Source organism: Zosterops lateralis, assembly GCF_965231275.1.
Source record: "Zosterops lateralis genome assembly, chromosome: 11".
Lineage (NCBI taxonomy): Eukaryota > Metazoa > Chordata > Aves > Passeriformes > Zosteropidae > Zosterops > Zosterops lateralis.
Genome location: NC_139771.1, coordinates 15,457,811 through 15,483,627, shown reverse-complemented (window position 1 = coordinate 15,483,627; position 25,817 = coordinate 15,457,811). Strand labels below are relative to the sequence as shown.

The 25,817-nt window shown below is 44.3% G+C and overlaps 1 protein-coding gene across 2 annotated transcripts in view; it reads left to right on the top strand.

Annotated features, from left to right (window-relative positions):
* ADAMTS9 (ADAM metallopeptidase with thrombospondin type 1 motif 9) overlaps positions 1–23,089 on the top strand; it is an 80,842-nt gene extending 57,753 nt beyond the window's left edge. For both annotated transcript variants that reach the window (XM_083869127.1, XM_083869128.1), the window contains 12 exons: positions 141–308; positions 4,631–4,804; positions 9,880–10,050; positions 11,566–11,760; positions 14,068–14,200; positions 14,446–14,540; positions 14,693–14,787; positions 14,882–15,015; positions 16,516–16,607; positions 18,071–18,175; positions 20,152–20,246; positions 20,531–23,089. In XM_083869127.1, the coding sequence (XP_083725253.1) occupies positions 141–308; positions 4,631–4,804; positions 9,880–10,050; positions 11,566–11,760; positions 14,068–14,200; positions 14,446–14,540; positions 14,693–14,787; positions 14,882–15,015; positions 16,516–16,607; positions 18,071–18,175; positions 20,152–20,241 (1,452 nt within the window). In that variant the 3' untranslated portion in view covers positions 20,242–20,246; positions 20,531–23,089. The remainder of the gene's footprint in view (positions 1–140; positions 309–4,630; positions 4,805–9,879; positions 10,051–11,565; positions 11,761–14,067; positions 14,201–14,445; positions 14,541–14,692; positions 14,788–14,881; positions 15,016–16,515; positions 16,608–18,070; positions 18,176–20,151; positions 20,247–20,530) is intronic.
* Positions 23,090–25,817: the final 2,728 nt, after the last annotated feature.

Here is a 25,817-nt window from a genome sequence, read left to right as displayed (position 1 = left end):
CTGCACTTGCCTCAAGCTTTGTGTAGCTTGCCAGGGAACCTGGGGAGGTGCTTTTTGGTCCAGCTAAAAGAAAATGCCCTGGGTAGCCATGGCCCCTGTATGAGTATGAAAGCTGATCTGTTGTTACTTTATATTTACAGTGTTCTGTCTCCTGTGGAAGGGGCCAAAAGCACCGCAGTGTGTACTGTTTGTCAAAGGAAGGGAGGCATGTAGAAGAAGAGAATTGTAAACACCTTGCTAAGCCCAACGTGCTAAAGAAATGCAGAGGGGGCAGATGTCCGAAGTGGAAAGCAGGAGATTGGGGCCAGGTGAGACATGTTGTGTACCCTTTTGCACCTTTTGGTATTTTTCCTCCATCAAATTGGTTAGAGCCTGGTTTTCCAATCACTTCTGTCATCATGAATTATTCAGGGCTAAAGGTTCTGGGCCAGATCCTGGTGTAAAACAGTGTAGCTTCATGGACAGCAGTGGAGCAGTGCAGATTTGTACCAGCTGAAAACTAGGCAGCTTCCTTTTAGTGTCTATCTGAAAGCAAATTCCTTTTGTATATTTTAGGTTTTTGCTGGAAACATCATTAGTACATAATATTAAAGAGAATCTATTTCTTCATGTTTTAAATATCATTTAAATATCATATATCAAGTAAAATCTTCCTTAGTTTTGAGAAATAAACTCATTGCTTGATTTTCCCTCATTAAAAAGTCAGACAGTGATGCATAGAGCAGAGGCTGCTAGAAATGAAAAAGTATTTTGAGTTATTAAGCATTGCTTGCTGAAAGCATACCTTGCATCCTTGTTTTCCTGAAAATAATGTCTTTGTCATCACCTTGAATCTGCTGCATCACATTTTTAACTCTGAACCTTGCTTTTCCCTCTACCTCATTAGCGTGCTAATCAGAGGAATTATTGAAAACCCCAGATTAAATGAACTGTTAACTTTGTAAAACATCGTGTTCCCTTGCAGTTCTGTCTTCCAAATTTAGGTACAAAACAGCCATTCTTGCTGTATTCGAGTTCCCTGAAAGACAAACCATTAACATTGCTACAGGCACACATGCAAATGTTAGGACTGGGACAGCATGCTGTGGATTAATGTTCACTAATAAAAAGAACAATAAACCCATTAATGAACTATGATTGTTTTCAGACTTGTATTAGGTTGTTTTTTTTTAATGCTTATCTTTGGATTCACAGAATAGGAGCATTTGCCATTATGTGGGTAAAGGACTAAGTGCTCATTCACCATGGAGGTTCAGTTACCGAGGTCTGGGTTCTTTACCTGAGGATAGGAGCATCCAGCCTCTGAAATCCACAGTACTGCTCCCATATTGGAAATTAAGTCAATATTATTACCTTTATTACCTTCAGGACTGAAACCTCAATTTTATACAGGAGCCAGACTGAAATGAAATGCAAAGCCATTAGACAGTCTGTGGTATCCAATTTGCACCTTATTTAAAGTGACTGCTCCTGAAAGCCATTTTTTTACAGCTAATAATTGTAAACATAATAATGTAATGGCCTGTCAATTGCATTAAAATCCACTAATACTAATTGATAAAAGTGCTTTAAAATTCCCAGCTTTCCACTGAATCATGGATGTTAATTTTATGCGACTAGAGAAAGGAACCCAAGTTAATAGGAGAATGAGGTGATTTATGGTCTGAGGTAATCTCTTATGACCAGACAATTAAGGAATATTTGTATGCTAATGATAAAGCTAAGAACAGGCTTTTCCAGGAGTAGCTCCTCAGCCCAGGTTCCTGATGCAGGATGTGCTCAGCCAGCCAGCATCTTGCTTAGGGAAAAAGTAAAGGGGGAGAAACACTTATGCTACAATGTCAAACTGGGCTTTTTAAAGCCCTGTGAAGTGCTGTGACATGGATCTCTGAGCCTTAGTGGTGCTGGAAGCATTTTTTTTTACCTGTGACAGGTGAAGAGTTGGGGCTGTCACAGGTTGGGAGTGCTGGCCCTGGGTACCTTGTAAGGGCGTTCAGGGCTTTGCCAGAGATTTAATGCCTTGGAGCCAAACTGGATTTAGACGCTGAACTTCTCATTAAGTGCATGAAACAGACATGAGTTTGGTGCTCTGAATACACAGTAGATCAGGGTATAAACTGGATGTGAAAACTCCATGTAACTTTCCCTATCACCAGTGCTATCGCTGCAAATAAGAGCCATGATAAGTTTCCACTTAGATATTATCCAAAATACCCCAAACTTTCAGAAGGTCTCATTGTCTCAGAAAGTTAATCCCAAAGCTGAGGTGCTGTGTGTTTATCCTGAATAAACCAGCAAAAGTCTGCATGAGAAATAAGGCCAGGTTTTCCTATAAAAGTGCATCCTTGTGTCACTATATATGCACAGGACCCATTGAATATACCTTTAGGTGTTGCGGGGGGGTTGCCTTCTGGAAAAGGAATTACTAGGAAAATGAAGATCAAAAAATACAGGAATGGTTAAAAATCAGTCTCAGTTGAACACTGGCTGTGCTGATGCTCCAGTCCTAGGTTTTTTCTTGTTAGATGTTTTGTATTCCGAGGGTGGTTAGTTCTTTTCTAGATTGTTAAGAGCCCACTTCCCTGGAGCAAAGCATTTTTGATATATCTCTAATAAGGCTTTTTCTCCAGGTTTTAAGTGTGTTTATGTCTGCACTGAAATGTGAGATTTAATGTTCTTGTGTCTCCTAAGTGGTGTCAATTATGGCCATTTACCTTTCGTTTAACAAAAATACCAATATTTATTCTGCTGTCTGGTATTTGCATACTTCAGCTACAGACTGAAATCCAGCCCTGTCTGAAAACACAGGCAGAGCATCAGCTAGAGCTTTTGACACAGCCCAGGGACCATCCTGTCCCCAAACCCAGGTGTCACACACAGTGCAGCCCTCCATGAAAAAGCCACAGTGTCACTTGTGCTCTTTTATCCACACCTGGGCTTTTTATGTTGGTGATAAATGCAATTCAAAAGATATCTTAGAGCATGGTAGGTATCCTGGTGTATATATTCTCCAAGTTTGTGCCTTTATGCAGATTAAGAGTCCCCTATGGAATGTGTAGGACAAAGTGCACTGTTAATCCCAGGGAAGCAGCAGCATATGGGAAGCGTTTGCATCACCAGTGACAGAAATCTCACTGCTGCTTTCAAAAGCTACACAAAAATACTCCCACCCTCTTATGAATATCTGAAGCCAGACAAATAGTCACAGTCAGCTCTTCTCTGGTTCTCTTGGCTTTATGGGGCATTTGGATAGGAAAGCAAAGAGCTTTATGGAGGAGTACAGAAGAGGGAATTGCTTCCCCATTAGGCACCACTTAATTCCCTGCTTTTTTTAGTGGGCGTTGCAATAACAGTCTGTGAACTTATTATCTTAGTTCCTGATATATTAATAAATAATATTAGTTTCTATAAATAACTAATATTAATTGTTAATTCAACAGTGGTTTTAATACGTACCTTTAATTTTTACGCACCTTCTTCTATAAATGCAAAATCTCTTTACTCTTCTCTTTACTCCAAAGTATAGAATACTTTAAGGTCTAGCCAGGAGGAATCTGTTCCAGAGGAATATTAAGTACTCCTAAACATATTAATGTGCAGTCACAATATTAAGAAATGTTGCGTGAAAGAAAAAATAAGCTCTTAACAGTATTGCAGTATAGATAATAATTTAAAGATGTCTGAGGAACAGAAAAATTCAGGCATTTGTTGCTGTGCCTTGAAGTTGGGAGAAATGCGCCCACAGTGTAATGAAGGAAATGTGAAATGCAGTTAATTTCAAAAAGACATTTGTTTTCAAAAACTAACTGTATTCCCTGCCTTGGTGCATGTTTAGATGCATGCTGGAAGAAATCCCAGCTCTATCACACCTTACAGCCACACACTTCCTTCTATACAGCCCAAGTTTGCTTTTCATTAAAGCCCACTCTCTTTGTGGCATTTGATATATTTTGAGCTATTACTTTTTTGAACCAGTGCCTGAGAAGCAATACTCAGAGCAATACTCTGAGCCCGGCCGCCTCTGGCATGTCAGGGTGGTTTAGCACTGCCGCTATTTTGCAATAAAAACAGATTTTTCAATAAAAATCCTGTCCAGGAAGTCCTGACCCCACTGAAGCCAACAGCAAATATTCCCACTGGCTTCAGATTGACTTTTTTTTTTTTTTTTCCTTTGTACAACGAAAAGCCTCACTTGGAGGTTTGATAGAGCATCGCTATGGATGCGGTGGAGCCCAGAGCAGAGGCTGAACCCCCTAAACTTACCGCGGTGGGTGTGATGGGCAGCCCCGCTCACCTTTATTCGTTCCCGCAGTGCTCCGTGTCCTGCGGCCGGGAGGAGTCCCGGGCAGAGATGCTGAATCCCCTGAATTTACCGCGGTGGGTGTGATGGGCTGCCCCACTCACCTTCTATCCCCTCCCGCAGTGCTCTGTGTCCTGCAGGCAGCCCAGAGCAGAGACTGAACCCCCTAAACTTACCCGCGGTGGGTGCGATGGGCAGCCCCGCTCACCTTCTCTCCCTCCCCGCAGTGCTCTGTGTCCTGGGGGGAGTCCAGAGCAGAGACTGAACCCCCAGAACTTACCGCTGTGGGTGTGATGGGCAGCCCCACTCACGTTCTGTCCCTCCCCGCAGTGCTCCGTGTCCTGCGGCCGGGGAGTCCAGCGCCGCTCCGTGCAGTGCCACAGCGGCGCGGCCAAGGCAGCCGAGGAGGCCGAGTGTGACCCCGCCGGCCGGCCACCCCCGCAGAGGGACTGTCACCTCCCCGAGTGCCCCACGCACCGCTGGGCGGCCGGAGAATGGCAGGCGGTAAGCAGGGATCCCCCCTTCCCTTCCCTCAGCCGGCCCTGTGCTCTCGGCCGTGGGGTGATGCTGGATGCCGGGGCTGGAGCGCTGCCCCAGGGTCGGGGTGTTTTCGGGTTGCAACCCGGGGCTGCCGAAGGGAAGAAATAAAAAGAGGCAGAGGGGAAGGTTCGTGCATGCTGGTGGAAAGGGGGAGCGGAGAAATGCCTCTGTAGGGTTAATAATCTATTGCTCCGTGCTGCCCTGTGTTTGGCTGGGACCTATGCAAATCCTGAGCAGGTTTGGGGCAGGGCGGATCTCTTGGCACCGCTGCTCCAGCCTGAGCCCCGTGCCTGCAGGAATTAGGGAGCAGTGGTAATTCCCTCACTCCTGCCCCATTACCCCAGCTCTGTCTGACATCCCTACCCTTTCACTGAGCTCCTGGTCTTTGCTCACCATGAACAGTGCTGAGATCAAGTCTTCTGTGGGAGATGATGCTTTTCTGTGTGACCAGGATCAGTTCCCATCAAAAGCAGCTCCTGAGACTGGAACTGGAGATAAAGCCTCTGCTCTAGTGGTTTAAGGAGTGACTCCAACTCTCCTGCAGTGTGGGCAGTGAGTGGCCTTGAGGCTGGTGGGTGGTAGGAGGACAAGGGGATTCTGAGCAGGAAGAGCCCTCCCATACACTGCCAAGAGGTGCTGAGTCAGCCTTCAAATGCACAGTAGATTTTGGCAGAGGCAGTTCAGACCAGACACCAAAATGATTCTTTTCATTCTGGTGTTTTTTTGTTTTGTTTTGTTTTTGTTTTTGTTTTTGTTTTCCTCAATTTTTAGCCCCTGCATGTGGTAGCTCAGGCTGACGGGAACAGGACACACAAGTTTAATTTCATTTCCCCAATCTCAGCAGTGCTGGGAAATTGGGTTTATAATCCTGTGTAACCCGGCCGCGAGTGCAGGAGGCCAGAGGGGGCTGTGCCCTTTCCCAGCTGCTTCCCAGTACACAGGAAGTGTGATGGGAAGCAGCAGGAGGCAAAGCCAGGCTGGTCACACAGTGGTACCCAATGGAAACATCTCAGCCAGAAAAGGAAATGTAGGAACAGCTGAGGGAGCTCCAGCAGCTTTCCTGTAACAAACTTTTGGTTTTACAGAGCCCATTAACTTCTTCAGCTAATAAATTTAAAGGCAGCAGAGAGGACACCAAACAGCATGTAATGCCAGTCCTTACCTAGTGGTGTAATCAGCTGTGAAAAGAAACAGCTCCTGCCTCATCCTTTTGTAGAATCTTAGAATGATTAAGTTGAAAAAGACCTCCAAAATCATCAAGTCGAATTTTCAAGTAAATTTTGCCCTCTCTCCCTTATTTTTTGCAACTTCTGAAAATAGTTTGGAGAGGCACCTACCTCCACCCTTCTGAACCCTTGATGGGATACAAATAGTGATGTTTTCTGAAGTTTTCCAGGACTCCCCAATGCACTGGGGAAATTTTGAACATATTATGGAGATTTCTTTTTTTTTCTCCAAGGGAGTTTTACTAGGAGGATGGACTGGAGGTTTCCTCACCCTCATAAGTACTCATAAGTAACCATGAACAGGAAAATGCAGGAGGTGCCCAGTGTGTCCTGGCCTCTTTGACTGATTCCAAGCATTTCTTCTGAGCACTTCTTATGTTGTTCTGGTGTACACAGTAAAAAAAAAGGAAGAGCACCTCCTCCCCAGCCATAGGCACTGTCCATGAGGAGGCACAGATTGCATTGGTATTCTCTGAGGAGAGAGCAGCAATGAACATTGACATGAAAGGCAGGACATAAATAATATCTCAGTGCTGTCTTGTTCTTGATTTCTTATATTTAAAGGGAATCTGTCAAGAGGTTTTGGGGTTTTTTAATTGTTCCTTTTTGTTGTTGCTGTTGTTTAGAAAAAAAAAAGTGTTGGTTTTGACAATGAGAAGGAATATGAAACTCACTGGAAACCATTTACTGCTGTGTTGGTGTATTACCATTAATCACCTGTTCTCAGTGCCCTCACCAGGGAGAAGAAAGTCAATAGAAAGAACCTTGCTAATGTCAAAATAAAACTCAGACTGGAGTCACAAAGGAAAAGGGAAAATTGGGAGAAAGAAGGTTTTTTTTTCTTTAATACAAGTCTATGTGGAAGGACAATGCATGGCTCTGGAAGCTGCCATGGAACTCCTGAATCTTTGACATTTGCCTTTTTGGGGAAAATTGTGCCATCCTTGCCTGATTTGAATTGCAGAGTTACTCAAGGCAAACATTTGTGGCATGGGGGGTACATTTCATCTCTGTGTCAGTTTTTTATTTTAAAAAAAGAAGAAAACAATCAATGCTTTTGCAAAGCAATGCCTTCAGGGTTATTTTAATTTTTGTTATTGCTCTTCTAAAACAGTTACAGGAGTGCTTGAAATTATCCTTAATTTGAACTGCCAGGAAAATAGTTCAGAATTTGGGAAATGAGGCAAAAGAGACAAATATTGTCAAATGCCTGACCTGTTTTTCAGATTTTGTTATCAATAGCTGTTTTAGTCTGGCCCCACTGTTTTGTGTGAGATTTAAATCAGTCTTGAACATGAGATTTCATGCAAAATCTGTCACTGCATTAAAAGGAAAAATAACCTTTCTGTGCTAGCTGAATTGTCTGCTTTCTACATGAATAATGCTTTTTAACTTTGAGGTGGCTGATTGGAACCTCTGCAGTGTTTCACTTTGACTTAGTTTATGGTGGTCTCACTGTGTTTGAGCCTCATTTAATATTTCAGTGGGATTATTTTAATTGCCAGTTACCCTTAAAAATACAAATAACCAAACTTCCAGTTTCTGATGATCACAAAATGCACAGATCTGCCTCGGGTTTATTTGGCCACACAACTGTTATTTTTGCATACAAACCCAAATCAGGCTGGCCTGTGCTTGGGAGTGTCAGTCTCTCATCAGCAAGTAATGATTTTAAACAAGGATGGGCTTTTGATGTGATAGCTCTAACTGCCAATGTTAGAAGATGCCTTGATGGCATAGAGATGGTTCACCCTCTTAAAGTGAAGCATGAGCCAATGTACTTTGCAAATTTAGTCTGAAATATACATTAAGGAGATGAGACAAAATCAGGCTTGGTTCTTCCCACTCTTTCAAAGTGCCTCCTTTGGCTGTGACCATGGAACAATTCACCCTGTATTGCTGACCCCTTGCTGGGCTGGAAAATGCCAAACCAGAGAGGAGGGAAGCTTTGAGCATCCTGTGACCCCACTCCCACTGTGCTGGAGAGTCCCTCCTTAGGGAGGAGCAGGAAGGTCAGGGTTCAGGCTGCCCCCAAAGGTGCCTGGAGAGCTGTCAGGGAGCTCCCTAATGATGGAGCTGTAGTGCTGCCATAGTCACACACAATGACCCCCTTTCAGTTTTTACTTATGTAATAGGGAGATAATCAGAGATGGGCAAATATAGCTCACTTTGTTTGCTTTCTGGGGAAATCACACTCCAGCAAATTCCTCCAGCCCCTGTAGGATTGCCATGTTTCAGCACAGACCTAGAAGGAGCTTCCACTCCAAAGACTCAAAGCAAGAGAGTAAATAAGGTTGAAAGCACACAAAGCCCTTGGGGTCTTCTGGCAGACTGCAGATTTTGCAATGTTGACTGTTGCCTAAGAGCTCCTAAGTTATTTCTTTGGAATAAATGCTGCTTTGTGGAGCTGCCTCCCCTTCCCCATCCCTTTCCACTTTGCCCCAGTTTTAAACATTTACTCCCAACATGATGTTGTGCTCACTGCTGCTCTCCTGGTTTGCTGCTGCTGCCACGGACTGATCTGATTTTTCAATACTCTCAAATAATTTACAATCCTGGTTCTGACAGCTAATTACAGAAACAAGGCCATGACAGTGCCTGCATTTTGCAATTAGCTCAACCCACTAATATCCTCCTAATTGTTGGCCATCTAGGAGAGCAGGAGCTGCTTCAGGGAGGCTGGAAATCATGTTTGGAGGGTACGACTCCAGCTAGATTAAACTGGCACAGAGTTCCAAGACTAGGTGACTTCAAACAGTGTTTCTGTACAGATAGGGATGGTCTGATTGGATGTTTTAGCCTTTTCCTTAAGGGGAAGACATTTCCAACATGTTCTATAAAATGATTATTTTCATGCATTTTTCTCCTTGTTAATCCAGTTAGTTAAAAGTGTTAGAAGTCCATTACAGGCAATAACTAAAAGAAAATAGGGTTGTATCTAGACAGCTGCTCTTACACTGATTTATTTTGTTTTATGTGTTTTTCTAAGATGCTCTCCAAGGACAGCCTCATTCCCAGAAATGCAGCCTCACAGTCAGGCTCATTTTTCCAAGACAAGCAGAGAAAGAACTGAGTCCTTGAAGTGTCCAGAAGGCCCTGGGGAGCAGCTGTACTCGGCTGGCATGGGTTGCTCTTAATATCAGGCAGGGCAGTTTTTAAAAGAGAATAAACCTGTAGGGCTGCCTGCACTGCACTGGTGGCAGAGTTGTGTTTGTGGCCAGGCTGGGTGAAACTGAGCAACCTGTTCTAGTAGTAGGTGTCCCTGCCCATGGCAGGGGGTTGGAATGAGATGATCTCCAAGGTCTTTTTCACCCAAACTATTCTATTATGATTCTATGTCCCTCATGCCAAGGCAGAGAGCTGAGGAAGGGGCTCCCCCCACACCAGCCACAGGCAAAGGTGCAGCAGTGTGATTTTTGCAAGGGGGATGGTTGAGTCGTCATTCTCCAAACACCTGTATTTACTAGGAGCTGAAATAATGGGGGTTGGCCCCTTTCTCCTCCCCTTGCCCTATCTCCTGGCCCAGCATGCCCAATCCTGCATCTTTTGATCCTATCACAGCTGCACCCCAGATCTGCCCCATCCCAATATTCTCCTCTCTCCTGTGGATTTGGGTTAGTACCTGCAGAGGTCAGGAGCAGTTTGTCACAGGCAGCAGCATGTGGCACAGCAGGGTCCTGGTCGGAAATTCTCCTCCAGGTGATACCAGTGACAGCTTACAGGGGTTGCTGGGAGGAGGGCTCACTCTGGATGTGGATTCGTTCGCTGGAGCCCCTCGGGGGTTGCATGAGCTGTTGTTTGTTTTGCACACAGTGCACCAAGACGTGCGGGGAGGCGTCCCGGCTCCGCAAGGTGTTCTGTGTGGATGAGAACGAGCAGCTGCAGAGCAGCGGCCACTGCGACGCCAGCAAACGTCCCCCCGAGGTGGAGAGCTGCGGGCTGCCCCCCTGCGAGTACATCTGGATCACGGGAGAGTGGTCAGAGGTGAGTCCCCAGCCCCTGCACCAGGCCATGCTCTCCTCCCCTCAACACTCTCCTCCACTCAACAGCCCCTGCTGAGGTATTGCAACCCAAATCAACAGTGGCAAGGCAATGCTGTGGATTTTAATTATTATTTTTTGGTTTATTTCAGTGTGCAGTCTCCCTCTTGGATAGAAAGGGGCAGCACTGTGGGAGACAACCAGGATATTTTAGACTAAAAGCAGCGTGCTCAGGGTCCTAGCTAAAATTGTCTGGAGGCAATTTTCTTGCAAAGCACAGTGCATTCAGCAGGCACCCTCTTTGGTTTTCTGATGGTTTATTTCATTTATGTAATTAATTGGGTTTATTCCCATCCACTCCTTAGGGGCTCTGGAGCCCTGTAAGTTGTGTTAGAGGTCCAGGTGTGCATCGTGGAGGAGAGGCAAGCCTGGAGGTGACCATGAGGGTATATCCTTCCTCAGTGCTGTCTTTGCAGGGGCAAGGACCCAGAGTGAGGGAAAGCAGGACATTCACCCTCACAGCTGGGAGGCAAAGGAAAATGGATGAGTTTTCCTTGCAGCAGGCGCTGCATGTGGGAGGACCCAGGCTAATCTCAGCCTGTTTCCTTCTGCAGCCAGTGAAGGATTACTTTCCACTTGGAGAAACAGCAGAGGGAAATGAGAAGGCAGCTGCTGACACAGCAGTGATTAAAAAGAAAGAACAAGAGAACAGAAAGAAAAGAAAACATGCCGGGACTAAGGGGGAGGAGAGACAAGCCACCTGAGATAGTGCAAGGAGGGAGAAACATGGAGACATGAGAATATCTCAGAGCAGCCTGGTCTCCTGAGTTGTTTCTTAAGAGAAATATTGAGGTGCCTGTCAGGCTGGAGCTCTGGCTGCTCCTTGCCCAGGCACCCTCTACCCACTCACAATGCCTGGGAGATCACCTGGGAGCACTCAGGCCCATGAAGACAGAGAGGTGAAGAGGGCTTACAGAAACAGAGTGTGGCTCTCCCCAGGTCCCACTTAGCCCTTTGATGAGGAAGGCAGAAGTGCTGTTTATCCTCTAATTACAATGAAAATTTTCTCATTCTTCTAGTTGCTGACAAGTACCTACAACTCAGGGTCAACTTTGACCATTTTCTATCTCTATGTATCCCAGGGCAAAAAAAAAAAAAACCACAAAAACAAAACAACTAATAGAGGCATTTCCAAATTCCCAAGGATCTTCTGCTCCTTTCTTTGTGTTTTGGAAGAAATAACCTGCCCAGGAGCCAGCTTGGAGTAGAGAATCCTGAAGCAGCTGTAGTTCCAGCCCAGAGAGGAACTGCCTGCTCAAAGATAGTGTCAGGCCCACTTGTAGCCACGTACAATATTCGTAAATGAATGGCTTAAAGCCATGACTGGCTTAAATAGATACCAGTGATCCCTTGAAGCAGTTCCCTGTGCTAAAAGCTGACTGGCCTGGTTTCCTCCCCTCCCATTTTGGGCAGCCTTCCTGAAGCCTATGGTGCTCACTGGCATTTGCTCTCCCCGCAGTGCTCCGTCACGTGTGGGAAGGGATACAGGCAGCGCCTGGTGTCCTGCAGTGAGATTTACACCGGGAAGGACCACTATGAGTACGGGTACCAGAACATGGTCAACTGTCCTGGCACGCAGCCCCCCAACATCCAGCCCTGCTACCTCGGGCAGTGCCCCATCTCCGCCTCCTGGCGCGTCGGCAACTGGGGAAGCGTAAGTTGGGAAATCATCTTTTTTGGCCAAAAAGATCAGAACAACCTGGGGGTTTTTTTTAGACACAGACCAAAGGTTTGGTAGGGTGTGGAGCTGATATTTCTGGGTCTGAGAGATTTTAGCCTGCTAGCAGCTGCTAACTTTTTCCTAAGGAAAAATTTCTCAAGAAATCTTCTTCTCAAAACAATCTTGGCAAACAACTCTCCTTTCTCAAAACAATCTTTCTCCAGGTGGTGTTTTGCTGTTTCTCTCGTTTAACCAATGGGATTAGAGAGGTGTTGTTCCTATTCACCAATCATGTTAAGTCTGTATCAGAACACCTTTTAAAAGGTAGTAAGAATTAGACAATAAAGCCTTTTTCTATGCTCTGCCTTCTGAAATATTTGGAATCCCTCATCTTTCTTTTGTGTCCTACAATGACAGGCAGGGGAATGTTTTAGAGCTGCTTAAATTAATGCATTGTATATGTATTATATGAATTTGAATTGAATATGCAAAAATAATTAATGTAATTATAATAAGAATTGAATGGAATATGCAAAAATAATGCATTGAATATATTGCTGGTGCAGCAGCAGCCCTGGTGCATGTAGGGCTCCATACTTCATACTGAACCCCTTCATATGGAGGAGTCCCAGCAGCTACAAGTAGAGTCATTCATGAGAATTGGGAGGTAGCCAATGTTTGCGGCTGTGTTGATGGCCATGCTGAATGCTTAGTCAGAGAGTGGGATCATTGCAGAAAACAAGGGTTTGAAAGCCTTGTGCTAGAAGGATTGGTGGGACACTGGCAACTGCAGTTGATCCCACTTGGCCACGTGTATGAGAAAGACTTGGGAGCCAAAATTAGGGTGAAACACTGGTCATTTGATCCTTAAAAGGATTTTTTTCTTCTTTTTTCCTCACTCTCCTTCTCACAAATGCTAGGACAGGTCAGGGGAAAGAACTTGGCCTTTCTGCTAAAGTTATTTGTGCTGAGCCTCTTCTGGGACCTGAACTACAAGATCAAATTTTAGTTAAGGTGATAACATTTCACTTCTTAGGGCTTCTGACATTCTTTGAAATGTGATGTTTCTTCCATAAACTTGATTTATTAACCCAGCTCAGGCATTTGTAGGAATTTGTCAAACCTTTACAAGGCAATGAGTGTCAAGCCAAGTAAAACGTAGAAGTTGTCACGATAACTGGCAAAGCCATTTGAAACCTAAGTTTCTCCTGCCCCATAGGAAGCTTCAGATTCTCCCTGTGAGTCAGCACAGAGGTGTTACAGCAAAGAGCTCAGCCTCAATTAATTGGTATTTTCCCTCAGAATTTAAGTGCAAAATGCCCAACTCGTTAATCCAGCTTCACTGCAAAGAGCAGTCATTTCAGAGAGCAAGACCTTTCTCCTCACTTTGAGCTGCTGAATGTCCTAGTGACCACCAAGTGCCATGACCCTTTTCAGCTGGGACTTTCAAAGGGATTTAATATAAAATACATTACCTTTGATGGACAGAGAGAGTCCTACTCAGCGCTTTAGCAAAGTTTCATGGAATTGGACTTGATAAAGAGGAAATGCCCAAGCTGTGAATACCATGAGCCATTCATTGAAGACTACCTTCTTCATGGTGTATTCCTTGAGAATAATAATTTCTAAATGAATGAGCAACTTCGTTTTCTTTCTACCAGCCTAACCTGGTAGCTGTAGAAAGAGCTGATTTTCATTTCTCAAGTACTTGAAAGAACAAGTTATGGATGGGGAGCAAGATGCTCCCACCTCCCATAGCCCACACTCAGTAGCTGGATGATGCTCTGCTGCTTGGTAGCTCCAGTAGCCTGTGCAATTTCAGCCTTATGATTGCCCTTGATGTGGGTGGTTTGAGGATGACCCAGTGTCTGCACAGATGTAGCCATTTTCCCAGCAGGTGACAGAAGATTTGGAGGCTTTTTTTTGTTGTTGTTGTTGTTTTGTTTTTTTGTTTTTTGTTTTTTGTGCAATTGGCATAGAAAACAACAATCTTCCTAATGTGAAAAATAAGCAATTTCACTTGAGCACATGGTTCACTTTAACCAACTGCCTCATCTAGCAAAGTGTGCAAACAATGAGCAAAGTATGGTAGTCTTGAAGTAATCAATGATAATAAGGACGGGATTAATTACCAAAGGGACTACTCATTTGATTAAAATTAAGCCTGTGCTTGAACACTTCACAGGATTGGAATCTTTGCTGCTGTCTCTTAATACAAGGGAAACCATCTGTCTCTGTTCTTTCTTCTGGACCCCATAAACCCTTGAGATAAACCAGGAATCTCTGTCTTGTGTCCCGCAGTGCTCTGTCACCTGTGGAGTTGGGGTCATGCACCGCTCAGTGCAGTGTTTGACCAACAACGACCAGGTCAGCAGCTTGTGCCATGTGGACCTGAAACCTGAAGAGAGGAGGACATGCCACAATGTCCATGACTGTAAGTCTGCAGATTTATACCTTCTTTTGCTTTTCTCCTGGCTTCAGCATCTTTTCCCATCAAACTCCTAGAGATCTGCAGTATTTCCAAGCATTGGAAACCATCCAAGTAAGCACTAAGACACATCAATGAAACCTGTTAAAAATAAAAAAGATGTTTTGATGCTTTGGAAGCCTCGGAGTGTTCCAAAAGAAAATTTGACGTTTAGTTATTCAGTGACTACAAGTATTTCTGTTTTGTTTCAGGTGAATTACCAAGGAGTTGCAAAGACGTTAAAAATCTTGAAGGTGTCACTGAAGATGGTGAATATTTTCTGCAAGTCAAAGGAAAGACATTAAAGGTGCATTTCAGCAACAGAAAGATAGTTAATGAGTTTTCTAAAGGTTCAAGAGGACCCTGCATGTGGTCTTCACTTCCACTCTTGGATTTTCTGCCTTTGCTTGTCTCGGTGATGCCTTCGCACATGACAGACTTCTGTCTTCTCTCTCTCAGGTGTATTGCTCTGGGATGCAGACTGACAGCCCAAAGGAGTATGTGACCCTTGTAAACGGGGATGCAGAGAACTTTTCAGAGGTGTATGGATACAGGTAAGAAATCCTGTAATCGTGAACCTCACAGTGTTTTTGTTTCCCATGGCAATATTTCCTGGTCATGAGTAGAAAGGGTTTTCTTTTGATGCAGACTGCATAACCCGACCGAGTGTCCGTATAACGGGAGCAGACGGGAAGACTGCGAGTGTAGGAAAGATTACACAGCTGCTGGTTTTTCCACCTTCCGCAAAGTAAGGCTGGACCTGAACACTATGCAAATAATAAGTGAGTAAAAAACAGGGCCTTGCCATTAAAAAAAAAAATAAAATCTTTGTTGTACACAAACGTAGCTGTAACTACAAGCAAGCAGTAGTACTCTAGTGAGAAATATTCTTGAGAATTACTGTTAAAAGCTGCTTTTAGATTTGGTCGCCTGTTTGCTGCTTTACACTTGGAGAGTGCAACTTGAGTATGTCAGAGATGCTTGTGTTGTTTCTCTGTAAAACAGGAAAATACTGAGGCAATTGCTGGTGTATCTGCTCTGCAGAATGAGTATTTGCAAGCTCCCACCAGCTCAATATGTTTGGTGAAGGAATTTATTTCATTTCATTTGGTCCCCTCTTTTCAGACTGGACTCAGACACAAAGCCTTAACCAGGGCTGCCCCACCTCCCCATCCCCCTCCACTTTACTCAGAGAGGTGTCAGGAGATCCCAGAGGTCTCCACCGGGGTGGGGATGCTGTTCCCCGTGGCCAGGACAGAGAAGTCTCTTGGCAGAGCCAGATCACAGGGAAATTACTTGTGTTGAGGGCTGGGGACATGGATTTGCAGTGGAGAAAGAGAATATAGCTGTGGACTATGAGTAACACACTCTCTTTTGTCATTCCTATGAGCTGGGGGCCCATCCCACCACCAGAGACCCTGTAGCATTCCATGGGGTTATGGTTTCAGTCCCCCTGACTCCACTGCTATCAGTTTCCAGCAAATGTTTTAAAAATACAACATATTGTTGGGAGTTCATTCAGTAAATAGCTAAGTGGTTTTTTAGCAAATCAAAATCCTTCCCTGTAAAACGACTCTTTATCTGATAAGTGGATTTTATCACTTAATTTTCAAGACCTCCCAGTCTATCAATCTGTAAAAAGCAACTAATAATCTGTAAAAGCTCCTAGGTAAAGATCTCAAAGGAACCACCCTCTGGGAATTTGATACCAGCTCCCTTTGAATTTCAAAAGGAGCTGGGCACCTACCTCTGTCAGGCAGGAGCTATCTCACATCCCCATCTAAATGAGTCTCAGTTACTTCAGATCCCTCCAGAGCAAAATACTCCAATTGCCTTTGAAAACCCGACCCCTGGGCTGGGGCAGCCAGGAGAGCAGAGATGTTGTTTGCTTTTGTTTAAAAGAGAGATTTAGAAGGTGCTGTAGCGTTCTTAAAAGTGGGGAATTTTTTGATAGCAAAATAAGCCTCAGTTCCGGTTTTGTTGTTATTTATACCTTGTTCCTAAATCCTAAAGATTTAAACTGAGCTGTAAATAGTGAGTGTAAGTGTCCTGCTAAATTCAGTGCTCATGTGCTGGGAATCACACGTGGGGTGAATCGGGAGATTTAATATTCAAAAATGTAGTAATCTTGATTTCATAAAAATGTTGTAGTCTTGACTTCATGCATTAATGTGGGAAGGCGGCTTTGTGAATTTAAACATTAGCAAAGAGCATGTTTACATTTTTTTTGTCTCTCTCCCTGCATCTTTATTTCCATGTTATTCACCAACTCTTCTCCACAGCAACTGATTTACAGTTTGCACAGACACATGATGGACGGCCTGTTCCTTATGCCACTGCTGGGGACTGCTACAGTGCTGCCAAATGCCCGCAGGTATTTCACAAGAGTATTTAACAGAAATCGGTGCCATTTGTTATGTTCAGGCGCTCTATTAATTACTGCTGATCGCAGCAGCTCAGTGAGTGGCACATTCTTATCTCAGCGATCTGAAACTTTTCCCTTTGTGAAGATGGAGAAAGTGATGGAGAAAGTTCTCTTTGTGAATGTGAAAAAAGTAGTTTCCATTTGCCATGTTTATCAGGCCAGTGGCTGGCTAAGAGGCATTCCCTAGGGCCCCAGTAAAGGAGAGAAGGAAGAAAAAAGAGGCTGTGGGGGAAGAACTGGGTTTTGCCTGCATAGGTGAAGATGAGGCGATCAGTCCATGGCAGGACTTGGTGGAAATGCTGGGCAAGAGAGAGCAGATGCTTTCTGAAAGTCTGTAGAAGACAAATAACAATGTGTAAGGGATGCCTTGCTGCATGTTCCCAGCACACCTCCTTTTTGTGGGGCTGGGGATGTTAAGTGATCTGTCTGGATAGTCCAAGGTATTGGGTGGCCATTATGAAGGCCATTAACAGGAAGTCACAGCAGCAGAGGGAAAACCTCTCCCATCTCCTTCTCTCCCTGCTTTCAGAGCTGACACTTTCCTGCACAGCTCAGCAACTTAGGGATTGACTCCTTACTTCAGGAATGCTCATAAATGTTAATGTCCATCCACCTGACCCAGACAGTTTGCTCGTCACAGAAAAAAAATCAGCATTCCCAAGACAGCAAGTGCAAGGAGCAAAGCTAGCAGCCATCTGTACTGCACAGCCTGGGCTGTGGGTCAGCCTGGGGATGTGTCCAAAGGATCTCTCTATGGGTCCAGAAATTGGCAGGATTGAAGTCTTCCATGGGGGTGAGGGGAGGGCTGGGGGCCTGAGTATTGGATGCTGGCACAGTCCTTAATTTTCCATCTGTCTTTTTCGTTTTGAGAAAGACTGGAATTAAGTGTTTTGAAGAAATAAGCAAATTCTAGAGTTTTTATTTCACTAGTCTGGGAAAAAAAAAAAGAAAAAAAAAATGGAAAACTAAGGAAAACAAGGACAAGTGTGCCCTCTCCAGTTAAGGAGGGAGCAGTGACAGCGGCTGAAGCACATCCCTGAGGTTCCTTCCCATCAGCTGGAGCACGTCAGGCTCTGCAGTTTGTCATGGGAAAGCCAACAATGCCCTCAGCCGGCAGAAAAGAAGCAGTGCAAAACCAGGGAAAAACAGTGCAAAACCGGGGTAAAGCAGTAAAAACCTGGGGGAAAAAGGCAGTTCAAAAGCAATCTGAAGCCCCTTCTCCTCTGCAGCCACCAAGGAGAAGAAATTCCTAATGTGAGCCATGCTGTGATTTGTACAGTGATCATGGGCAGAGCAGTGGAAAGCAAGGAGAACATTGTTGTCAAGATCCTGTTAGGAAAGCAACACCATGGCATGCCGGGAGTCTGGAGCATCGCATTTTGGGATAACCAGCCTCTTCTTGTTTTTTTTAGGGTCGTTTCAGCATCGACCTGTACGGGACAGGCCTGTCCCTGATGGGAACAGCCAAGTGGCTCTCACAAGGGAATTACGCAGTGTCGGAAATTCAGAAGTCCCCGGTAAGTTGTAACTTTAATTATGGCCATACCCTCTCATCAGAAGTTTTTAATCACCACATTGTCATTCATGGCAACATCTTCCAATAGGGGCTAAAAAAAATGAACATCAGACATTAAAGTATTGCATGTAGTGGGGTGAGGCCCTTGCGGGTTTGACTTGATCAGAGTTATTGCAATTAATTAGTGAGCCTGATTAACTGTGAAGCTGAAAGCGCTGAGTGCTGTGGGGCAGACATATCCTTAATCAGTTGCCTGAGATATCCAGCGTGGAGTGTGCACTAGAGAGCAGGGCAGCAGGACAGGGTCAGGGCTGCAGAGCAGAGTGGGACCTGCAGGTAGGGTCTGGTGCCAGGCAAGTGCCCTGAGCAGGAATTGTTCCCAGCACATTGCTGATAAAGTGTGGAGGGTGTGGACATTCCTGCTGGTCTGGTCTGAGTTTATCTCCTTGGGAAAGTCTCGAGTCACTGGAGTGTTGCAGAGGCACCATCCCCTGTCACTGCCTGTGGCTCTGCTGCCTGGAGCCTCAGGGTAAGCCAGGCAGCCCTTCACAATCACTCAAAGCCAAATTTGTACTTGTACTGCTTAATTTGCCTGCCTGTTAACACCTCCTGCAGTCACTGTGTGCCTTCACTCTGTTGCTTCTGTGTCGTATTCTGAAATGGTAGAAACCCAGGATTGCTTTTTTGGCTGTTACTTCTTGTGAGTCATCCCAATTGCCCCTGTTAAAACTCTCCAAAGGAGGTCACCATCATTTGACAAACACCAATGTGCAAAATATCCTCTCCTGTACTGCTTTCAGTCTCCCCCCTGGCTCTGGGGAGCACAAGTCTCCTCTGTACTCTAGAGGAGGATTAATGCTACGGGTCTGACCACGCTACAGGTGGAAGAGAACCAGCACAGGCCTTGTATGTCAGTTCCAGCAGGTGCTTTTCTATTCTCCCCTTCTAAAAGGAGAGAAGCCAACTTTGGAGTTGCAGAAAACATCATGGCTGGCAGAATTAAAACAAACTTTTAAGGGCTGCTCAAAAATCCTCCATCACCTGGTGGCATCTGTCAAGTGCTGTTCCAAGGGTGTAATTGCCTGCAGGAGCAGAAGAAAGAACGGTGGTAGTGAGAAGAGATGATAGCAGCCTGCTGCAGTCACAGATCAATAATGTCAAGGGCAAGGTGGAGCTCGTTTAAAAAGAAATGCTTTGTGCAAGCTTGTTGTGTGCTTAAGTCCAATTTTCTGGTAATTGAGGGTTGAATTCCCCTCAAGGGCTGTCTGTCCATTGTAATGACCAAGAGCAGAAAGACTCTGCAGAGGTGAGATAAGGAAGGCCAGATGGAGGTACTAATCTCCTGACTCAAGCCCAGAGTTGCTTGCTAGGCTCACCTGGAGACCAGATCAACCTCAGGACCACTCCATACTTACCCCTTCTGGCTGTGAGAAGGGGAGGAGGGTTGGCACCTCAGCAAGTGACATCACCTCACTCCATCACTTTCCCTCCTCTCTTGTCTCTGGAGCTACTCCAGGACTTTCCCTTCCAAGTGGATGTTTCCTGATATTGCCTGCAAATACCCTTTTCATGCCCTTCCCATGCTCAGGCAGAGCTGAGCAGTTGTTACTGACCCAGGGTGGTTTTGGTCTTGCATGAGCCAAGTTTTCTACTCATTACTGTTATTCACTGTGGGGCAAACTGGAGAAAGCAGATGCCCTTGAGATGCCCTCCAAATGGCCTTCTCCTTGGGCAGCTTTCAATTTAATAAACCAAAACTACCCTTTGCTATTCTTGTCCACCATCTGACCTGCTAGCACTTAAGAGAATTACATTTGTGTATATTTGAATACAGCAATGATTTCAGAGATTGATTTTGGCATCATTTGTTTTCTTATACACCCTAAAAAACCTGGCTTGAGTAACCCAGATCTGGCCTTTCTACAGCATGGAATTCCTGAGCTCTTACTGAGCTGCTATTTCTGATTTTGCCTGCAGGATGGCACCAAAGTAGTAGGAAGATGTGGTGGTTACTGTGGGAAGTGCACTCCATCATCTGGAACAGGCCTCGACATTCAGGTGTTATAGCAATGGTGAGTTCTCAGCTGCTTCTGTATGAAAGAAAATCTTCCCCAAAATGCCCTGAAGGAGCAGATAAGGCCATGCTTGCAAAAAGACATTGTGGGCATTGGTGACAGCCACCCACCCCACAGAGCATCCCAGTGGGATGCCCTGCTCCCCCGGTAACCCTGTCACCTGGAAACACCTCTCCACCTTACTGGCACCCACTTTTGCTCTGCTCTTCTGCCAGTTTCTCTAGTGGCATGTCGCAGAGGCCGGGATGACTCTAAATGTGCACCTTTTCTGTGTTTTCCAGGCTCTCTGGGAGCAGCCAGCGGAGATGAGAGATGGATGAAGGATAGTGATGCAATACCTCTGCCCTCCACTTTTATATCTGTGTATATGTGTATATAGATTGCATATAGTATAATATTTATGTTTGGAATTATTTATTTTGATTTAATATTTTTGTACGTAAAATCATTATATTAAGGCTGCTTTTACTATTTTTATTTTTTATTGTTAAATCCTGCAGTCAAACCACTGCATTTTGTATACTCTACATTATATGTAGCATTATGACAAGTGATACTTTATTGTCACTGTATTCAGTTGTTTACTTTCAGTCAGTAATTTTCCTTCAGTTATGGGCTGCTTTGGCCCTCCACGGTGCTACACAATCTGCATAGGGGTATTTTTGGCATTTCAATCTGTCTTTATGCAAGGAAATTAGACAAGATGTGCTTAAATTTTTATTTTTAGGGATTAGGTTGACAGCACTCAAGGAAAACATGACAATGAATACTGTGCTAGTTGCATTAGCAATCTTTATCTTTTAGGTACGTTTTAAATTTCACATGACCTCTGTGGCCAGTGCTGGAAGCACTGGTTTGGTGCTAACATGGTATTTATTAATGCTCTATAGTTTTAGTTAATCCAGTGCCTTTATCATTGAAGAAGGGAATAAAGCAGAAGAATTATCAGGCAATTCAAATCAATCAAGATCAACCTCAGGCTCAGGAAAATTCCTGCAGATGGATCTTCAGCTCAAGCCCCCCTTTTTTAGGGTTCTGAAGTGAACTCACTTTTTTTAAAAAATGTATCTTTGTCTCCTAATTGCATGTGCCACTGTGCTTCCTGACTCCATCTGGAAGCGAGGTATTAACTCATCCCAGACAGGCTGATCAGGCCATATGTTTCCCTGGGCTCTGTGCTCATAAGAGATGTAGTTTCTTACAGGCTTTGTTACAAAATCCTTGCGTGAAGCCAAAAACATCCCTGTGGTGTTCCCTCCCCATGGGGCTGGTGAGGACTGTGGGGACAGCACACCCAGGGATGGGGACAGCACACCCAGGGATGGGGACAGCACACCCAGCCAAGCAACCCCTTCTCTTGGCCAGGGTACTCCTCTGCAGGCACTTGCAGCATTTCCCCAGCTTCCTACTCACTCCCAGACCATCTGCAAAGGGAGGCTTCGCTGCCTCCTTTCAACAAGATCACTCTGTACCTACAGATGATTCTGCCCCCCCTTCAGAAGCAAGCTGCTTTACGCCTACTCCTGTGTTGCTTTGGATCTTCCTGGTAAGGCATCTGTGCTCCTTGCCTCTCCTCATTTCCATGTACAGCCAGACATTTACTGTTGGCTTTCTTTAATCAAACTGAGGAGCCATGTCCCTTAGGTATGGTGGCTCCTGCCTGTACATAGCCCTCTGCCTGTGGCATGCCACGCTTTCACAGAGCTTTGTAGCACATTGAACGGGGGTGATGTGATCAGGTTATTGCTGTAGTCTATGACTATGTCCCTTATCTCTTTCTCCACAGTTTTATTTAGTGGTAGGAAGATGCTGCCCTTTCACCTTACATGTCAAGGCAGCCAGGAGTACAAAGTACAAGGAAAGGAAGCTTTTCAGCACAAAATTACCAGCAGTTTGGAAAACCAAAGAGGCTTATTTGCTACTCCAGATAACTCTTTCCATTTTGGATGCAAGCAGTTACCAAACGCAACCTCAGGATCTTGTGTGAGTCTTTTACAGAGCTCCCCAAAGGATGTGTAATCAGTGTGTTACAAAACAGTCAGATCAATGGTGATAAATGATCCCTGGATTCATAACCTGTGTGTGCAAGGCTCTGTTCAGCCTTTGGAGTGAAACCTGTCAGGGTTTGTCAGGGATTGACACATTCCTGTCAGCTGGGAGAATCTCATGGGCAAGCAGGGCTGTGCTGCAGTCTGGCAGCTGAAAAACTGGTGAAAGAAAGAGGAAAAAGGGAAAGAGAAAGAGAAAAAAGGGAAAGGGGAAAGGAGTAATAATGGAATAGTGAATTTCTAGTGATAATTGCTTATGTATAAATTCTGTAGGGGAAAAGGGAAAATTGCACTATGAACTTTAGAAAGAAATAGTGGTGCTTTACCACTGTAAGTGAAGTGAATGGCTGTTTATAAAAAAAAGTACTATTTTGACCTGTACACATTCATTTCTACTGTGTAGTTTCAGAGCAGCTATTAACAGAACTAGCAGAACCTAAAAAATATGAAATAAACTATAAGGGAAAAAATGACAGAGCACTGACCCTGATATTCCTTAATGGTCATCATTAAATAGAGCAGATTTTGAGGATCAGAGACAATAGACATTTCTTGTTCAGGAAAGAACTCTGGGGTTTGTATATCAATGCCATTATTTTTCTACAAACTGGGGTATTTTTTTGCAAGCACTTTCCTGTACAATGTTTCTTTTCTTTTTGCTTATATTCAAAAGGAAATGAGAATACCTGTATGACATGTCTGTATGGTCTTGCTGCATTCGCCATCGTATTTCAGTATCTGTGTGCTACTATAGAGGCAAAATACTTTGTACACAAGGGAGTAATAAATTGAATGGTAAACATTCCTTTCCATGCTGGTGTTTATTTCCAAGGTTTGGGTTTGATTGTCCTATGCAAAAGGAATGAGGCATGGGAAGAATGTTGTTTATATGGAGCCCTGCCTCAAACCTGTGTTGGAGTCTGTGGACCAGGGACCACCTTGGAGAATGGCCATGAGCACTCACTCACGTACTGCTGGTTGGAGAGACTGATGCTCCCAAATTTCTGTCCAGAGAGGATTGTTCCAAGGTGCATAATGTACACAAGCACATCTCAGAAATGCCCCAAGCATTGTTCAGATGTGTCTGGTGACTGGTTGGTGCTGTCTTCAGTGACTAGGCACATCCTTTGACATGGCTTATAAGGGATACAAGCAGTTCATTTTGCAAATTTTTTGAAGGATGAGCTGGGATAATAGGCCTGGTCCACACCACTGATAGTGTTATGGAAAGAAATGTGAAAAAAAATTCAACTTTTCTAAATTGGAAAATATAGTATCAAATATACAAGAAAAATTCAGGGAAGAGAAATTTGGTTTAAAAGGAAGCAAATGTAGGGACTGCCTCCCAGGATGGCAATCAAGTGTTGAAGTGCAACCAGTCTTACATCACCACTGCCCCAGATACTGCAGGTAAGAGTGAAATTGCAATTTCTGTCTTCCCTTATATGTTCCTCATGCTTTGTCTCAGAAAATGCTCAGATCTCTTACTGCTGGCAGGTCCAGCCTTTTCCAGCTTCTGTGTTTTCAAAAAAGGGAGGATTCCGCCCTTGTGCTGTCTGAAAAACTGTCAGATGCAAAAAACAGCACATTCAGTGTTTCAAAAACCTCAATTCTTATTTTAAATGACCAATCTCATAAAAGTGTCTTTTGTATCATTTTTTCCTTAATAAATTATTACAGACTTTAAATGTGAGCTGCTCTGGAATTAATACCCAGACCCTGAATCACATTTAACCTTCCAGCCCTGTCTAATGAAAGGTCATTTTAACACTTTCAGTGCTTAGGGTCTGTGTGCTCAGTGCTGAGGTTCTGTGACAATTGCAGCACTCTTCTTCAGTCTCTTTGTGCAGCTTCAGAGACAGAGGTGATTTCTTGATCACTTTGGCCTTCTGCCCCAATGATGGGCATTTTTCTTCTACAGAAAAATAAAACACATTTTGTTGCAGGCTGTTGGAAAGTCAAGTCTCAAGGAATTAGTCCTAAATTGGGACATTTGATTCCTTTCCTTTCTTTCCTCGCAGCCACGCTTTGAAAAATCATATTGAAGAGTGCAGAGAGGCCTGTTCTACTGTGTCTTTCCAACTTTCCAACACAACTCCTCAAAGAGATGATTGAGGGCTGACTCAGAAGAAAGCATTCTGTCAGGGGAAGAGCACCGAGGTGAGACACCTCCCATTACCAGGCAAAGGCACAGGAATTCAACCCAACCCAGGAGTCATTAATCGCTCAAGTGGCTCAGCCCATGCGTCCAGTTCTCCCATCACTGGAACTCTTCAGATGGAGAACTCTTTCAATCACTTGGTTCTAAGAGAAGCATTCGAGTTCATCCAGAAGTCACAACCCTTTGTAGTGTTGGACACGTAGTGGGAGGGGACGAGTCCCTCTGTGGTACAAATTCCTGGAGGCAGCTCTCTCCGGCTTGTGTCGAGCAGGAGGAAGGAGCTGATCACCGAAAGTGGTGCCTGTCAGTCTCGCTCCAATATTTTCCAAGTATTTTTGCCTGTGAAGTGATCCAGGCAATTGGAATTGTAGCCTTCCAGAAGCAGATTTAGTTGACAAGTTTCTGACCTCTCTTTGCAATAGCGAGATGAGGAATGCTAAGAAGTTATTTTCAGCCTTCACAGAAGAGTCTGAGTTTCCACTTCAAAGTTGGCTTAATTTTTCAGCTATTTAATATTAGCAAATATAAGGCACAGATTTCAGGGGAAAAAAAAGTATTCTGACCTAACCCCAATGCCTTTTATACTGTATTTCCTGAGGATGTTTCTTTTGCTTGTTTCTTCCAATTAAAAAACAAAACAAAATAAAACAACCCAACACCCCCCCCCAAAAAAAATGAACACAAACAAACAAACAAAAACCACCCAAAAACAAACAAAAAACAAACAACCAAACAAAAAAAATCTGTGAAATTTTCCATGAAATTACCTCTGCCTCTCTCTAGTTATAAATATAGGTTCTGAAGTGTTTGGAGATGTGACCTGTTGACTGTAAGTATAAGGAGATTTGATGTAGGAACCGTTTTAAGAAAAGGGAGGTAGAAATGCATTTCTCCTTTGTGATGCTGCTCCAGGTCCTCCAAGGCAGGATATGAAGTGCAGAGGCTGAGGCCGTGCCCATCAATCCATTTCCACCAGGAAAACCTCAGCTCTGCTGGGAGCAGAATGGTTTCCACATTACATCTCCTCACAGGCTTTGACACATGCCTGGCTCTAATGATCAGTCTGAGCCGCCAGCAGCAAGATCAAGCTGCAGCTAATTAAACATGTGTTGGTAGTCAGTGTCTCCATTTCTGAAGAGACAGTGTGAGGAGAAGAGCCAGCAGTCTGGAGTAATCTCTGAATACAAAACCCTTTGTATGTGGGGCAGAGGGCGCAGGGGGAGGCAGGGCTCTGATATTCCCTCTTCAAATCATCACTTGGCTCCATTCATATGCTTATAATTTCTTCATCCTTCTTTAGTCTGCCACTACATTTCAGATGAGCAATTAAATTAATCAGGTCTTTTCTGCATTGTCCTT